The sequence below is a fragment of the Salvelinus fontinalis genome, chromosome 30 (genome assembly GCF_029448725.1).
Source record: "Salvelinus fontinalis isolate EN_2023a chromosome 30, ASM2944872v1, whole genome shotgun sequence".
NCBI classification, from domain to species: domain Eukaryota; kingdom Metazoa; phylum Chordata; class Actinopteri; order Salmoniformes; family Salmonidae; genus Salvelinus; species Salvelinus fontinalis.
Window position 1 is genome coordinate 412913 of NC_074694.1, and position 18645 is coordinate 431557.

Below are 18645 nucleotides of genomic sequence, written 5' to 3' on the forward strand. Positions count from 1 at the left end.
GTGGATTCACCTGAAAGAGGCATTATCTACAGTGGATTCATCTGAAAGAGGCGTTATCTACAGTGGATTCATCTGAACGAGGCATTATCTACAGTGGATTCATCTGAAAGAGGCATTATCTACAGTGGATTCATCTGAAAGAGGCATTATCTACAGTGGATTCATCTGAAAGAGGCGTTATCTACAGTGGATTCATCTGAAAGAGGCATTATCTACAGTGGATTCATCTGAAAGAGGCATTATCTACAGTGGATTTGGAAAGTATTCAGACTCCTTCCCCTTTTCACACATTTTATTACGTTACAGCCTTATTCTAAAATGGATTCAATAAATTGTTTTCCTCATCGATTTACACACAATACCCCATAATGACATCACAATACCCCATAATGACATCACAATACCCCATAATGACATCACAATACCTTATAATGACAAACAGAAAACTGGAGTTTGCCAAAAGGCACCTAAAGGACTCTCAGACCATGAGAAACAAGATTCTCTGGTCTGATGAAACTAAGATTGAACCCCTTGGCCTGAATGCCAAGCGTCACGTCTGGAGGAAACCTGGCGCCATCCCTACGGTGAAGCATGGTGGTGGCAGTATCATGCTGTGGGGATGTTTTTCAGTGGCAGGAACTGGAAGACTACTCAGGATCGAGGGAAAGATGAACGGAGCAAAGTACAGAGAGATCCTTGATGAAAACCTGCTCCAGAGCGCTCAGGACATCAGACGGGGTCAAAGGTTCACCTTCCAACAGGCCAACGATCCTAAGCACACAGCCAAGACAACGCAGGAGTGGCTTTGGGACAAGTCTCTGAATGTCCTTGAGTGGCCCAGCCAGACCAGGGACTTGAACCTGATCAAACATCTCTGGAGAGATCTGAAAATAACTGTGCAGCAACGCTCCCCATCCAACCTGACAGAGGATCTGCAGAGAAGAATGGGAGAAACTCCCCAAATACAGGTGTGCCAAGCTTGTAGTGTCGTACCCAAGAAGACTCAAGGCTGTAATCGCTGCCAAAGGTGCTTCAACAAAGTACTGAGTAAAGGGTCTGAATAGTTATGTAAATGTCATATTTCATTTATTATTATTTTTGTTGCAAAAATGTAAAAAAAAACAGTTTTTGCTTTGTCATTATGAGGTATTGTGTGTAGAGTGATGAGGGGGAGAAAAACATATTTAATACGTTTTAGAATAAGGCTGTAACACAAAAATGTGGAAAAAGTAAAACGGTGTGCTGTCTGAATGCCACTGTATACCCCACCTGTTGCTGTCTTGGCCTGTATTCACAGAGCGTCTCAGTATAGGAGTGATAATCTTATTCATTTACGATCCTACTCTAACAGACGCTTTGTGGATACAGCCCAGGTCTCTCAAAGACATTTATTATCTCTACCGCTGAGACTATCTTGGTTAAATACATTTTTAAAAAATGGCCTAAATGATTAGCAAAGCCAGTCTCTCATTGTTGTTCTGTGATCTGGTTCTATTCACATGGAGGTGACAAAATATGGAGCACCCTAAGACACAACCACTAGTAAATTAGTCGTTTTTGGAACAGTGCTGCCTTTTGTCCACTAGGGGGTGCTCTCTGACAAGTTTATCTGAAGACCACTACTACACATTTTTATATTTATTTAACTAAGTCAGTTTAAGAACAAATTCTTATTTACAATGACGGCCTACCCCGGGCGACGCTGGGCCAATCGCGAGCCGCCCTATGGGACTCCCAATCACGGCGGGATGTGATGCAGCCTGGATTTGAACCAGGGACTGTAGTGACACCTCTTGCATTGTGATACTGCGCCACTCAGGAGCCCGTCTTCCATTCATGCTGGAAGACAGGATGATTAGCATTATCCAAGATGCACATCATCACTCTAAATCATTGTTATTCAATCTGACATTTTAATTCCTCTGATGATAACAGAAGTACAATGGCATTAGTTACACCAGCAACAACCACACATTAAAATGTAACATAGTCCGTCCAAGAGTCAAATACGCTGTATGACAAAATTGAAATATCTTATTTGACTTATACGACTATTTACCAGTGATATAATTGAGGCTTTTGTTAAGTATGGTGAGGATTATATTACAAGCAAACCACACAACCAGAAGTCCAAATATGGATTGAGGCACATTAAAGGCCCAGTGCAGTCAAAATTCAGTTTAACCTGTGTTTTAGATCATATGATGAAACTAACACTGTAAAATTGTGAAAAGATTTGATCAGTGTTATTTCCTGATAGCTGCTGGTTGAAAATACAGTCTACATAGGACTTTCCATGGCAACGTCAACATGGTTAATAGACCAATAAGAAAGAGAGTTCCAAACCTCTCTTGGCCAATAACAGCTAGTTTTCAGTTATCCCCTCCCCACTCAGACCACTCCCAGACAGTCCCAGCTAAGATCTTGCTTGAGAAGTCTGTTTTTTTTGTCTCTACTTTTACCTATTTTAATAGAAATCAATTACAGTAATGTACTTAACTGTTACCCAGAAATGATTTGATATTTATATACAAAATGGCTGCATTGAGCCTTGAATTGTTTTTATTTTATTTGATTGTTTATCCTTTTAATATATAAAGTAGATCACCTTCTTTGGCTCCCACCAGACATGACCTGTCCACGTCACCACACTTATCACTACCTGCAACCTACTACTGTACACAACACACACACACAACCAGACTTTACCCTCCCATATCATATCTTTCTCCACAGGAGCAGCATCTTGATACACTGTACTGTTGTCAAAGGTCTGCTATCTGACGTTCTGTCACCAAGGAAGCACCGAGCTGCTTGTAGATTCTAGGAATAAAAAAGGAATACAAATCATGTGTTAAATAATAGATATATGGGAATAGAAAGTACATACAGAATTAAAAAAACATTTTCAGAATGCCTGAAACCAAATGCAGTGAAGGACTATGTCTTAAACATAGAAATACACTGAGTTTACCAAACATTAGAAACACCTTCCTGATACCGAGTTGCCCTCAGAACAGTCCCAATTTGTCGTGTCGAAAGCGTTCCATAGGGATGCTGGTCCATGTTGACTCCAATGTGTCCCACAGTTGTGTCAAGGTGGCTGGATGTCCTTTGGGTGGTGGACCATTCTTGATACACACAGGAAACTGTTGAGTGTAAAAAACCCAGCAACGTTGCAGTTCTTGAAACAAACCGGGTGCGTCTAGCACCTACTACCATACCCTGTTCAAAGGCACATAAATATGTTGTCTTGCCCATTCACCCTCTGAATGGCACACATACACAATCCATGTCTCAATTGTCTCAAGGCTTAAAAATCCTTCTTTAACCCATCTCCTCCCCTTCATCTACACTGATTAAAGTGGATTTAACAAGTGGCATCAATAAGGGATCATAGCTTTCTCCTGGATTCACCTGGTCAGTCTATGTCATGGAAAGAGCAGGTGTTCCTAATGTTTTGTCCACTCTGTGTATAATCTAGTCATTCTACCTCTATGTTCTCAAAGACGTTGTGATCAGCTGCTCAGCTGATCTGAGATCACCTTATAACAAATGTGATTTTAGCACTGATGAATCTAAACATCTTAATTAGTTCCCTCTGATGACGTTTAAGCGATGGGATTACTGGTTAGATGAATTAAATATTTTCTAGGAGATGGAGTGAGCACTTGGTAAGAGGGGTTACCAGCAGAGGAGAAGATAGGATGTAACAGAGACAAGAGCTATGGTGAGCACGAACGTTCTCTCTCAACGGGAGATAACACGATTAGCAAAAAAAGGTGATTATGCACATCCCAAACTTGCTGAGCAAAAATATACCGTAGATAAAGAACAGAAAGACCTGGAAAAACCATGGTATCTAGGCTATGCAGTCATACAGGACAGCCCACTATACCAGCCCACTACAGTCGGTCCAGGCAGGCCGTTCCTTATCAACAGACCTTTGAACCTGGTGTCGATACTCCGTGCCTCGCTGTCTCCCTGGCCTAGTCAGCAGCCAAAGTCCTCTCTGTCTCTTACACAGCCTCAGTCAGTACTCTTGAGTCTTATTGATCCTCAGTGCCTCTCGTTCTCACACCTTGTCAACAACAGGCACCCTGATCCTCTCCTGTCCAGCTGTCCCAGAATCCTCTCCTGTCCAGCTGTCCCAGAATCCTCTCCTGTCCAGCTGTCCCAGACCTCCAGCGGAGTGTGAACGTCTTTCTCTGCCTACCAACCCCCCCCCCCCCCCCCCCTTCTGCTTCTGACTCCGTCTGCCTGGCCTGGAACCAAATGTGGATGTTTTCCTCTTAGACCTACCCGTCTAGATTGTGCTGTGACTTTCTCTCTGTCTATCCCGCCACCATGCTGCCTCGCATCTCAGCCTATCTCCTGCTTTCTCTCTGCCTCTCCTGGGGGATGTCTGCTTCTCTGGTCAGGAACATCACTCCTGAAGAGGAAGTCCCAGAAGCAGAAACCTTGTTCAAGGATGACACCGTTGCTGCTGCTGTAGATATCCGGGTGGAGGCTGATACCGGGGTGGCAGATAGCCTGGTTGTTGATGACACTCCTGCTGCTGTAGATATCCGGGTGGAGGCTGATACCGGGGTGGCAGATAGCCTGGTTGTTGATGATACTCCTGCTGCTGTAGATATCCGGGTGGAGGCTGATACCGGGGTGGCAGATAGCCTGGTTGTTGATGATATACCTGCTGCTGTAGATATCCGGGTGGAGGCTGATACCGGGGTGACAGATAGCCTGGTTGTTGATGATATACCTGCTGCTGTAGATATCCGGGTGGAGGCTGATACCGGGGTGACAGATAGCCTGGTTGTTGATGATACTCTTGCTGCTGTAGATATCTGGGTGGAGGCTGATACCGTGGTGGCAGATAGCCTGGTTGTTGATGATATACCTGCTGCTGTAGATATCCGGGTGGAGGCTGATACCGGGGTGACAGATAGCCTGGTTGTTGATGATACTCTTGCTGCTGTAGATATCCGGGTGGAGGCTGATACCGTGGTGGCAGATAGCCTGGTTGTTGATGATATACCTGCTGCTGTAGATATCCGGGTGGAGGCTGATACCGGGGTGACAGATAGCCTGGTTGTTGATGATATACCTGCTGCTGTAGATATCCGGGTGGAGGCTGATACCGGGGTGACAGATAGCCTGGTTGTTGATGATACTCTTGCTGCTGTAGATATCCGGGTGGAGGCTGATACCGTGGTGGCAGATAGCCTGGTTGTTGATGATATACCTGCTGCTGTAGATATCCGGGTGGAGGCTGATACCGGGGTGACAGATAGCCTGGTTGTTGATGATACTCTTGCTGCTGTAGATATCCGGGTGGAGGCTGATACCGTGGTGGCAGATAGCCTGGTTGTTGATGATACTCCTGCAGTGGAGGAACCTGTAGAAGACACCCCAGTGGCCGAAGACCTGGTGGCCAACAAGCCTGTTGCAGATACCGTTGTAGCTGGGGCATTTGTAGCCAAGGAACCAGTTGTGGACTCCCCTGTTGCTGATGCTCCACTAGTAGACGCCCCTGTCATGGCAGACGAAGTCCCAGATACAGAGGCCCTCATGGCGGACATGCCAGTGGTGGAAGACCCTGCTTACATGGATCTGGAGACCCTTGTTAAAGAGTCCCGGATAACAGAAGCCATGGTTAAAGAGTTGTCTGCCCAGGAGGAGGAAGACCTCATTAAAGAGACTGAGATTCAGGACGCCATCTTGAAAGATTTGGCTGACCAGGAGGCCCTTGAAAAAACGACGGAGCCCATTGAAGAGGCAGCAGAGGCAGAAGCAGAAGCTCCAGCGGAGGATCCAGCCAGCCCTGTGGTACCTGTCGTCGAAGCCCAGGAAGAGGACTCTGACTGGGGCTTGGTTTCCATCAGAGAGAGTCTTCAGACAACCAATGGATACTTTGGCTGCCTGGTAGAATTGATGGGGGGACGCAACGGATTGTGTCAGTACAAATGCAAATACGGTAAGGATGAGACCCGGGTTGTGTGTGTCTATCAGTGATTACAGTAACTTCTCAGTATGACTCCATGCTGTTGCCATGTCAAGCCTGGCTATAGACACCTAGGGCTCGATTCAATACGTATTTGCGGAAGTTCAGGGCTATAGCGCATTCTAAATGTAAAGGTAATTTCCGATTGAGCCGGCATATGCAGCCTGTACAGTAAATGCCATCTCCGCGAAAGCGACGACATTAAACTGAAATGCAGCTATAGCACTGAACGTCCACGATGTGGAATGAATCGAGCTCTGAACGGAACAGAACCTAGATACTGAGTGTTATCCTGAATGTAACAGAACCTAGATACTGAGTGTTATCCTGAATGTAACAGAACCTAGATACTGAGTGTTATAAGGAATGTAACAGAACCTAGATACTGAGTGTTATCCTGAATGTAATAGAACCTAGATACTGAGTGTTATCCTGAATGTAACAGAACCTAGATACTGAGTGTTATAAGGAACGTAACAGAACCTAGATACTGAGTGTTATAAGGAACGTAACAGAACCTAGATACTGAGTGCTATCCTGAATGTAATAGAACCTAGATACTGAGTGTTATCCTGAATGTAACAGAACCTAGATACTGAGTGTTATAAGGAACGTAACAGAACCTAGATACTGAGTGTTATCCTGAATGTAACAGAACCTAGATACTGAGTGTTATAAGGAATGTAACAGAACCCAGATACTGAGTGTTATCCTGAATGTAACAGAACCTAGATACTGAGTGTTATAAGGAGCGTAACAGAACCTAGATACTGAGTGTTATAAGGAATGTAACAGAACCTAGATACTGAGTGTTATCCTGAACGTAACAGAACCTAGATACTGAGTGTTATCCTGAATGTAACAGAACCTAGATACTGAGTGATATCCTGAATGTAACAGAACCTAGATACTGAGTGTTATAAGGAACGTAACAGAACCTAGATACTGAGTGTTATAAGGAACGTAACAGAACCTAGATACTGAGTGTTATAAGGAACGTAACAGAACCTAGATACTGAGTGTTATCCTGAATGTAACAGAACCTAGATACTGAGTGTTATCCTGAATGTAACAGAACCTAGATACTGAGTGTTATCCTGAATGTAACAGAACCTAGATACTGAGTGTTATAAGGAACGTAACAGAACCTAGATACTGAGTGTTATAAGGAACGTAACAGAACCTAGATACTGAGTGTTATAAGGAACGTAACAGAACCTAGATACTGTGTGTTATCCTGAATGTAACAGAACCTAGATACTGAGTGTTATCCTGAATGTAACAGAACCTAGATACTGAGTGTTATAAGGAACGTAACAGAACCTAGATACTGAGTGTTATCCTGAATGTAACAGAACCTAGATACTGAGTGTTATAAGGAATGTAACAGAACCTAGATACTGAGTGATATCCTGAATGTAACAGAACCTAGATACTGAGTGTTATCCTGAATGTAACAGAACCTAGATACTGAGTGTTATAGGGAACGTAACAGAACCTAGATACTGAGTGTTATCCTGAATGTAACAGAACCTAGATACTGAGTGTTATCCTGAATGTAACAGAACCTAGATACTGAGTGTTATCCTGAATGTAACAGAACCTAGATACTGAGTGTTATCCTGAATGTAACAAAACCTAGATACTGAGTGTTATCCTGAATGTAACAGAACCTAGATACTGAGTGTTATAAGGAATGTAACAGAACCTAGATACTGAGTGTTATCCTGAATGTAACAGAACCTAGATACTGAGTGTTATAAGGAATGTAACAGAACCCAGATACTGAGTGTTATCCTGAATGTAACAGAACCTAGATACTGAGTGTTATCCTGAATGTAACAGAACCTAGATACTGAGTGTTATCCTGAATGTAACAAAACCTAGATACTGAGTGTTATCCTGAATGTAACAGAACCTAGATACTGAGTGTTATAAGGAATGTACCAGAACCTAGATACTGAGTGTTATCCTGAATGTAACAGAACCTAGATACTGAGTGTTATAAGGAATGTAACAGAACCTAGATACTGAGTGTTATCCTGAATGTAACAGAACCTAGATACTGAGTGTTATCCTGAATGTAACAGAACCTAGATACTGAGTGTTATAAGGAATGTAACAGAACCTAGATACTGAGTGTTATCCTGAATGTAACAGAACCTAGATACTGAGTGTTATCCTGAATGTAACAGAACCTAGATACTGAGTGTTATAAGGAATGTAACAGAACCTAGATACTGAGTGGTATCCTGAATGTAACAGAACCTAGATACTGAGTGTTATAAGGAACGTAACAGAACCTAGATACTGAGTGTTATCCTGAATGTAACAGAACCTAGATACTGAGTGTTATCCTGAATGTAACAGAACCTAGATACTGAGTGTTATCCTGAATGTAACAGAACCTAGATACTGAGTGTTATCCTGAATGTAACAGAACCTAGATACTGAGTGTTATCCTGAATGTAACAGAACCTAGATACTGAGTGTTATCCTGAATGTAATAGAACCTAGATACTGAGTGTTATAAGGAACGTAACAGAACCTAGATACTGAGTGTTATCCTGAATGTAACAGAACCTAGATACTGAGTGTTATAAGGAACGTAACAGAACCTAGATACTGAGTGTTATAAGGAATGTAACAGAACCTAGATACTGAGTGTTATCCTGAATGTAACAGAACCTAGATACTGAGTGTTATCCTGAATGTAACAAAACCTAGATACTGAGTGTTATCCTGAATGTAACAAAACCTAGATACTGAGTGTTATCCTGAATGTAACAGAACCTAGATACTGAGTGTTATCCTGAATGTAACAGAACCCAGATACTGAGTGTTATCCTGAATGTAACAGAACCTAGATACTGAGTGTTATCCTGAATGTAACAAAACCTAGATACTGAGTGTTATCCTGAATGTAACAGAACCTAGATACTGAGTGTTATAAGGAACGTAACAGAACCTAGATACTGAGTGTTATAAGGAATGTAACAGAACCTAGATACTGAGTGTTATCCTGAATGTAACAGAACCTAGATACTGAGTGTTATCCTGAATGTAACAGAACCTAGATACTGAGTGTTATAAGGAATGTAACAGAACCTAGATACTGAGTGTTATCCTGAATGTAACAGAACCTAGATACTGAGTGTTATAAGGAATGTAACAGAACCTAGATACTGAGTGTTATAAGGAATGTAACAGAACCTAGATACTGAGTGTTATAAGGAACGTAACAGAACCTAGATACTGAGTGTTATAAGGAATGTAACAGAACCTAGATACTGAGTGTTATCCTGAATGTAACAGAACCTAGATACTGAGTGTTATCCTGAATGTAACAGAACCTAGATACTGAGTGTTATAAGGAATGTAACAGAACCTAGATACTGAGTGTTATCCTGAATGTAACAGAACCTAGATACTGAGTGTTATAAGGAATGTAACAGAACCTAGATACTGAGTGTTATAAGGAATGTAACAGAACCTAGATACTGAGTGTTATAAGGAACGTAACAGAACCTAGATACTGAGTGTTATATGGAATGTAACAGAACCTAGATACTGAGTGTTATCCTGAATGTAACAGAACCTAGATACTGAGTGTTATAAGGAATGTAACAGAACCTAGATACTGAGTGTTATAAGGAACGTAACAGAACCTAGATACTGAGTGTTATAAGGAACGTAACAGAACCTAGATACTGAGTGTTAACCTGAATGTAACAGAACCTAGATACTGAGTGTTATCCTGAATGTAACAGAACCCAGATACTGAGTGTTATCTTGAATGTAACAGAACCTAGATACTGAGTGTTATAAGGAACGTAACAGAACCTAGATACTGAGTGTTATCCTGAATGTAACAGAACCTAGATACTGAGTGTTATCCTGAATGTAACAGAACCTAGATACTGAGTGTTATAAGGAATGTAACAGAACCTAGATACTGAGTGTTATCCTGAATGTAACAGAACCTAGATACTGAGTGTTATAAGGAACGTAACAGAACCTAGATACTGAGTGTTATCCTGAATGTAACAGAACCTAGATACTGAGTGTTATCCTGAATGTAACAGAACCTAGATACTGAGTGTTATCCTGAATGTAACAGAACCTAGATACTGAGTGTTATAAGGAACGTAACAGAACCTAGATACTGAGTGGTATCCTGAATGTAACAGAACCTAGATACTGAGTGTTATAAAGAACGTAACAGAACCTAGATACTGAGTGTTATAAGGAACGTAACAGAACCTAGATACTGAGTGTTATCCTGAATGTAACAGAACCTAGATACTGAGTGTTATAAGGAACGTAACAGAACCTAGATACTGAGTGTTATCCTGAACGTAACAGAACCTAGATACTGAGTGTTATCCTGAACGTAACAGAACCTAGATACTGAGTGTTATCCTGAATGTAACAGAACCTAGATACTGAGTGTTATCCTGAATGTAAAAGAACCTAGATACTGAGTTCCCTGGCATGTTCTACATATAGGTGGAAAGGTCCTATACACTCTTAGAAATAAGGGTTCCAAAGGGGTTATTTGGCTCTCCAAATAGGAGAACCCTTTTTTGTTCCATGTGCATTAGAATCCTCTGTGGAAGGGGACAACCCAAAGTGATTCTACCTTGAACCATAAAGGGTTCTTCAAAGGGCAGAAACCCCATGTTAGGTTCTAGATAACACCTTTCTTCCAGTTTCGGTTGTTGTCAATAAACTTCACAATCGGGTGTTGAATGTTCAATTTGTGCTGATGGATAACAACCTATTGATTGATCTGTGGAGCTACGTAATTAACTGTGAATGAGTCTGAATTAGAGCTGTTCACCTTTCCTTCTCAGGTAAGACACCTGTGCATCGCGTTGGTTATGTGACCCCAGAGCCCAATGGTTGCAGCTCCGACCTCCTAGGATTCCAGGTACCAGATAGTGTATGTTTTAACTATCACTAACTATAGACAGCATATGATACTGTACTAATACCCAACTACCTAAACTGCAGACTGTTTTCTCATATAGTACATGCTATACTTATAGGGCCCTTATATATATCCCTCTATGGAAAGGGTTCTACATGGAACCCAAAAGGGTTCTACCTGGAACCAAAATGGTTCTACCTGGAACCAAAAGGGTTCTACCTGGAACCAAACGGGTTCTGCCTGGAACCAAAAAGGTTTTACCTGGAATTAAACGGGTTCTACCTGGAACCAAAAAGGTTTTACCTGGAACCAAAAGGGTTCTACCTGGAACCAAAAGGGTTCTACCTGGAACCAAATAGTGTTTTTCAAAGGGTTCTCCTATTGGGACAGCTGAAGTCCTTTAGGTTCTATAAAGCACCTTTTTTTTGTAAGAGTGTATATAAATCCTATGTTATATTATCCTATAACCTATTATATCTTTCTGTATTTGTATTATTATCCCAACACAGTTTGACATGGGCATCCCAGCCATGACTCAGTGCTGTAACCAGCTGGACAGTTGCTATGACACCTGTGGCTCCGACAAAAACCGCTGTGATTCCAAGTACCGCTCGTGTCTCCACGCTATTTGCTCTGACCTGAAGAAGAGCCTGGGGCTTGTGTCAAAGGTCAAAGGTGAGATAGCTACTGAATTATACTCTGTGACACTTTACCGTAGGTGCAGTGCTTAATTTGAGCCGGATCCTACCACAGGTTCTTATAAAATAAAAAAGCCTAGCTGTGTGTATCCCAATAACAAGGCCGGGAACGAGCGGCAAATCCGTCAATGAACGTATGCAGACAAAACAGGCTTTTCGCAATATTTCAAATACAATTGCGGGAAAACACAGGTTGGAAACCAAATGGCTTCTGTTGAAAAGAGAAGAGTCTAATCTGCTATAGGCCAACAAAATATTTTATCAACTTCCAAATATTGTTTTACAAAGTAAGAAAAGAGTGAGATATAGGATTTTGGCACGAACGCGCCGGCGGCGAGTGAGATGCAGATAATTATTTTTAGGACAATAATTTCCTCCTCATACCGTAGCCTACAATATGTGTCTCCACACACCTTGGCCTAGGTAGGATATTGATGGATTCAAGACAAGGTGGTTTTTATGGATCTCAGTTTGTCAAAGTAGCCTGTCATTTTGATAATTTGTGTGGTATTTTTTACATTTATTCTGCCAAAGCCTCCAGTCATGTAAAATGATGTAGAATTGCATGAAATGCGTTTATAAAATGCCAAATTTTTGCCGGACTTGAGGCTAATAAAATGTTCCCCATGTGTAAGTGCCTCTACTGCGCTATGTCACTATGTGATAATGTATGTGATGATAATACATGTGACGATAATGCACGTGGCAATAATGCATTTGACGATAATGCATACAGCGATAAGGCATGTGATGATAATACATGAGATGATAATGCATGCGACGATAATGCGTGCGACGATAATGCGTGTGATGACAATACATGCAGTGATAATGCATGTGATGATAATGCGTGTGCCGATAATGCATGCGACAATAATGCATGTGATGATAATACATGCGATGATAATGCATGTGATGATAATGCATGTGACAATAATACATGTGATGATAATGCATGCAATGATAATGCATGCAACGATAATACATGCGATGATAATGCATGCGATGATAATACATGCGACGATAATACATGTGACGATAATGCGTGCGATGATAATACGCAAAACGATAATGCATGCGCCGATAATGCACGCACCGATAATGCGTGCGACGATAATGCATGCGACGGTAGTGCATGTGATGATAATACATGCGATGACAATGCATGTGCCGATAATGCATGCGACGATAATGCATGCGACGGTAGTGCATGTGATGATAATACATGCGATGACAATGCATGTGCCGATAATGCATGCGACGATAATGCATGTGCCGATAATGCATGCGACGATAATGCATGCAATGCTTTATCATAAAGGTGATTTGTAATTTTCATGCGTTCTGGTACCTCAGAGCTCCCAAGGTCAAACCCCCCCCCCCCCCTCTCCCGATTTACAAATTAAGCACTGCATAGATGTTATTCTTTCTTGACTTGCTATAAGCATGTATGAACCTTTATAATGTCTTGTAATGAAGCATAACAAATACTGTACGGTGAGACTACAGGAGTAGGCTCAGACTCCACTATCCCTTTACTGTCCTCTTTGTAGCTAACTATCACGTTCCTGACCTATTTCTGTTAGTTTGTTATGTGTGTTAGTTGGTCAGGACGTGAGGTTGGGTGGGCATTCTATGTTTTCTGTTTCTGTGTTGGTTTTGGGTTGCCTGGTATGGCTCTTAATTAGAGGCAGGTGTTTGGCGTTCCTCTAATTAAGAGTCATATTTAGGTAGGCGTTGTCACAGTGTTCGTTGTGGGTGATTGTCTTCCGTGTCTGTGTCTGTACACCATGCTGGACTGTTTACGGTTTGTTCGGTTTGTGTAGTCTATGTTTCCTATTCGTGCGTTCTTCTTGTTTTATGTAAGTTCGTCGTTTAGGTCTGTCTACACCGTTTGTTGTTTTTGTTAGTTTAGTCAAGTTCGTGTTTTTTCGTTAATAAAATATGTCATTTCACTACGCTGCGCCTTGGTTCCCTCAATACTCCTCCTCTTCAGATGATGATGACTGCCGTTACACTAACCCGAACAGTATAACTGTCCTCCACTCTTCCCTTTCCTGTCCTCTTTGTAGCTAACTAGGACAGTATAACTGTCCACTCTTCCCTTTCCTGTCCTCTTCGTAGCTAACTAGGACAGTATAACTGTCCTCCACTCTTCCCTTTCCTGTCCTCTTCGTAGCTAACTAGGACAGTATAACTGTCCTCCACTCTTCCCTTTCCTGTCCTCTTCGTAGCTAACTAGGACAGTATAACTGTCCTCCACTCTTCCCTTTCCTGTCCTCTTCGTAGCTAACTAGGACAGTATAACTGTCCTCCACTCTTCCCTTTCCTGTCCTCTTTGTAGCTAACTAGGACAGTATAACTGTCCTCCACTCTTCCCTTTCCTGTCCTCTTTGTAGCTAACTAGGACAGTATAACTGTCCACTCTTCCCTTTCCTGTCCTCTTCGTAGCTAACTAGAACAGTATAACTGTCCTCCACTCTTCCCTTTCCTGTCCTCTTTGTAGCTAACTAGGACAGTATAACTGTCCACTCTTCCCTTTCCTGTCCTCTTCGTAGCTAACTAGGACAGTATAACTGTCCTCCACTCTTCCCTTTCCTGTCCTCTTTGTAGCTAACTAGGACAGTATAACTGTCCACTCTTCCCTTTCCTGTCCTCTTCGTAGCTAACTAGGACAGTATACTGTCCACTCTTCCCTTTCCTGTCCTCTTTGTAGCTAACTAGGACAGTATAACTGTCCTCCACTCTTCCCTTTCCTGTCCTCTTTGTAGCTAACTAGAACAGTATAACTGTCCTCCACTCTTCCCTTTCCTGTCCTCTTTGTAGCTAACTAGGACAGTATAACTGTCCCCCACTCTCCCCTTTCCTGTCCTCTTTGTAGCTAACTAGAACAGTTTAACTGTCCTCCACTCTCCCCTTTCCTGTCCTCTTCGTAGCTAACTAGGACAGTATAACTGTCCTCCACTCTCCCCTTTCCTGTCCTCTTCGTAGCTAACTAGGACAGTATAACTGTCCTCCACTCTTCCCTTTCCTGTCCTCTTCGTAGCTAACTAGGACAGTATAACTGTCCACTCTCCCCTTTCCTGTCCTCTTCGTAGCTAACTAGGACAGTTTAACTGTCCTCCACTCTCCCCTTTCCTGTCCTATTCGTAGCTAACTAGGACAGTATAACTGTCCACTCTCCCCTTTCCTGTCCTCTTCGTAGCTAACTAGGACAGTATAACTGTCCTCCACTCTCTCCTTTCCTGTCCTATTCGTAGCTAACTAGGACAGTATAACTGTCCACTCTCCCCTTTCCTGTCCTCTTCGTAGCTAACTAGGACAGTATAACTGTCCTCCACTCTCCCCTTTCCTGTCCTATTCGTAGCTAACTAGGAAGGTATAACTGTCCTCCACTCTTCCCTTTCCTGTCCTCTTCGTAGCTAACTAGGACAGTATAACTGTCCTCCACTCTTCCCTTTCCTGTCCTCTTCGTAGCTAACTAGGACAGTATAACTGTCCTCCACTCTTCCCTTTCCTGTCCTCTTCGTAGCTAACTAGAACAGTATAACTGTCCACTCTCCCCTTTCCTGTCCTCTTCGTAGCTAACTAGGACAGTATAACTGTCCTCCACTCTCCCCTTTCCTGTCCTCTTCGTAGCTAACTAGGACAGTATAACTGTCCACTCTCCCCTTTCCTGTCCTCTTCGTAGCTAACTAGGACAGTATAACTGTCCTCCACTCTCCCCTTTCCTGTCCTCTTCGTAGCTAACTAGGACAGTATAACTGTCCACTCTCCCCTTTCCTGTCCTCTTTGTAGCTAACTAGAACAGTATAACTGTCCTCCACTCTTCCCTTTCCTGTCCTCTTCGTAGCTAACTAGGACAGTATAACTGTCCACTCTCCCCTTTCCTGTCCTCTTTGTAGCTAACTAGGACAGTATAACTGTCCTCCACTCTCCCCTTTCCTGTTCTCTTTGTAGCTAACTAGAACAGTATAACTGTCCTCCACTCTCCCCTTTCCTGTCCTCTTCGTAGCTAACTAGGACAGTATAACTGTCCACTCTCCCCTTTCCTGTCCTCTTTGTAGCTAACTAGGACAGTATAACTGTCCTCCACTCTTCCCTTTCCTGTCCTCTTTGTAGCTAACTAGAACAGTATAACTGTCCTACAATCTCCCCTTTCCTGTCCTCTTCATAGCTAACCCGAACAGTATAACTGTCCTCCACTCTTCCCTTTCCTGTCCTCTTTGTAGCTAACTAGGACAGTATAACTGTCCTCCACTCTTCCCTTTCCTGTCCTCTTCGTAGCTAACTAGGACAGTATAACTGTCCACTCTCCCCTTTCCTGTCCTCTTTGTAGCTAACTAGGACAGTATAACTGTCCTCCACTCTTCCCTTTCCTGTCCTCTTCGTAGCTAACTAGGACAGTATAACTGTCCACTCTCCCCTTTCCTGTCCTCTTTGTAGCTAACTAGGACAGTATACCTGTCCTCCACTCTTCCCTTTCCTGTCCTCTTCGTAGCTAACTAGGACAGTATAACTGTCCTCCACTCTTCCCTTTCCTGTCCTCTTCGTAGCTAACTAGGACAGTATAACTGTCCACTCTCCCCTTTCCTGTCCTCTTCGTAGCTAACTAGGACAGTATAACTGTCCACTCTCCCCTTTCCTGTCCTCTTCGTAGCTAACTAGGACAGTATAACTGTCCTCTCTCTCCCCTTTCCTGTCCTCTTTGTAGCTAACTAGGACAGTATAACTGTCCACTCTTCCCTTTCCTGTCCTCTTCGTAGCTAACTAGGACAGTATAACTGTCCACTCTCCCCTTTCCTGTCCTCTTCGTAGCTAACTAGGACAGTATAACTGTCCTCTCTCTCCCCTTTCCTGTCCTCTTTGTAGCAAACTAGGACAGTATAACTGTCCACTCTTCCCTTTCCTGTCCTCTTCGTAGCTAACTAGGACAGTATAACTGTCCTCCACTCTTCCCTTTCCTGTCCTCTTCGTAGCTAACTAGGACAGTATAACTGTCCTCCACTCTTCCCTTTCCTGTCCTCTTTGTAGCTAACTAGGACAGTATAACTGTCCTCCACTCTTCCCTTTCCTGTCCTCTTCGTAGCCAACTAGGACAGTATAACTGTCCTCCACTCTTCCCTTTCCTGTCCTCTTCGTAGCTAACTAGGACAGTATAACTGTCCTCCACTCTTCCCTTTCCTGTCCTCTTCGTAGCTAACTAGGACAGTATAACTGTCCTCCACTCTCCCCTTTCCTGTCCTCTTTGTAGCTAACTAGGACAGTATAACTGTCCTCCACTCTTCCCTTTCCTGTCCTCTTCGTAGCTAACTAGGACAGTATAACTGTCCACTCTCCCCTTTCCTGTCCTCTTCGTAGCTAACTAGGACAGTATAACTGTCCACTCTCCCCTTTCCTGTCCTCTTCGTAGCTAACTAGGACAGTATAACTGTCCTCTCTCTCCCCTTTCCTGTCCTCTTTGTAGCTAACTAGGACAGTATAACTGTCCACTCTTCCCTTTCCTGTCCTCTTCGTAGCTAACTAGGACAGTATAACTGTCCACTCTTCCCTTTCCTGTCCTCTTCGTAGCTAACTAGGACAGTATAACTGTCCTCCACTCTTCCCTTTCCTGTCCTCTTTGTAGCTAACTAGAACAGTATAACTGTCCTCCACTCTCCCCTTTCCTGTCCTCTTTGTAGCTAACTAGGACAGTATAACTGTCCTCCACTCTTCCCTTTCCTGTCCTCTTTGTAGCTAACTAGAACAGTATAACTGTCCACTCTCCCCTTTCCTGTCCTCTTTGTAGCTAACTAGAACAGTATAACTGTCCTCCACTCTCCCCTTTCCTGTCCTCTTTGTAGCTAACTAGGACAGTATAACTGTCCTCCACTCTCCCCTTTCCTGTCCTCTTTGTAGCTAACTAGAACAGTATAACTGTCCTCCACTCTCCCCTTTCCTGTCCTCTTTGTAGCTAACTAGAACAGTATAACTGTCCTCCACTCTCCCCTTTCCTGTCCTCTTCGTAGCTAACTAGGACAGTATAACTGTCCACTCTCCCCTTTCCTGTCCTCTTTGTAGCTAACTAGAACAGTATAACTGTCCTCCACTCTCCCCTTTCCTGTCCTCTTTGTAGCTAACTAGAACAGTATAACTGTCCTCCACTCTCCCCTTTCCTGTCCTCTTTGTAGCTAACTAGGACAGTATAACTGTCCTCCACTCTTCCCTTTCCTGTCCTCTTCGTAGCTAACTAGGACAGTATAACTGTCCACTCTCCCCTTTCCTGTCCTCTTTGTAGCTAACTAGGACAGTATAACTGTCCACTCTTCCCTTTCCTGTCCTCTTTGTAGCTAACTAGGACAGTATAACTGTCCACTCTCCCCTTTCCTGTCCTCTTTGTAGCTAACTAGGACAGTATAACTGTCCACTCTCCCCTTTCCTGTCCTCTTTGTAGCTAACTAGGACAGTATAACTGTCCACTCTTCCCTTTCCTGTCCTCTTTGTAGCTAACTAGGACAGTATAACTGTCCTCCACTCTTCCCTTTCCTGTCCTCTTTGTAGCTAACTAGGACAGTATAACTGTCCTCCACTCTCCCCTTTCCTGTCCTCTTCGTAGCTAACTAGGACAGTATAACTGTCCTCCACTCTCCCCTTTCCTGTCCTCTTTGTAGCTAACTAGGACAGTATAACTGTCCACTCTTCCCTTTCCTGTCCTCTTCGTAGCTAACTAGGACAGTATAACTGTCCTCCACTCTTCCCTTTCCTGTCCTCTTCGTAGCTAACTAGGACAGTATAACTGTCCTCCACTCTTCCCTTTCCTGTCCTCTTTGTAGCTAACTAGGACAGTATAACTGTCCTCCACTCTCCCCTTTCCTGTCCTCTTCGTAGCCAACTAGGACAGTATAACTGTCCTCCACTCTCCCCTTTCCTGTCCTCTTCGTAGCTAACTAGGACAGTATAACTGTCCTCCACTCTTCCCTTTCCTGTCCTCTTCGTAGCTAACTAGGACAGTATAACTGTCCTCCACTCTCCCC

At 43.1% G+C, this 18645-nt stretch overlaps 1 protein-coding gene across 2 annotated transcripts in view; it reads left to right on the top strand.

Annotated features, from left to right (window-relative positions):
- Window positions 1–2189: 2189 nt before the first annotated feature.
- LOC129828538 (uncharacterized) overlaps window positions 2190–18645 on the top strand; it is a 93442-nt gene continuing 76986 nt past the window's right edge. The window contains exons 1-3 of one of the 2 annotated variants that reach the window (XM_055889555.1): window positions 2190–5974; window positions 10858–10946; window positions 11444–11609. In XM_055889555.1, the coding sequence (XP_055745530.1) occupies window positions 4348–5974; window positions 10858–10946; window positions 11444–11609 (1882 nt within the window). In that variant the 5' untranslated portion in view covers window positions 2190–4347. The remainder of the gene's footprint in view (window positions 5975–10857; window positions 10947–11443; window positions 11610–18645) is intronic. The other variant, XM_055889556.1, reaches the window with a different exon arrangement.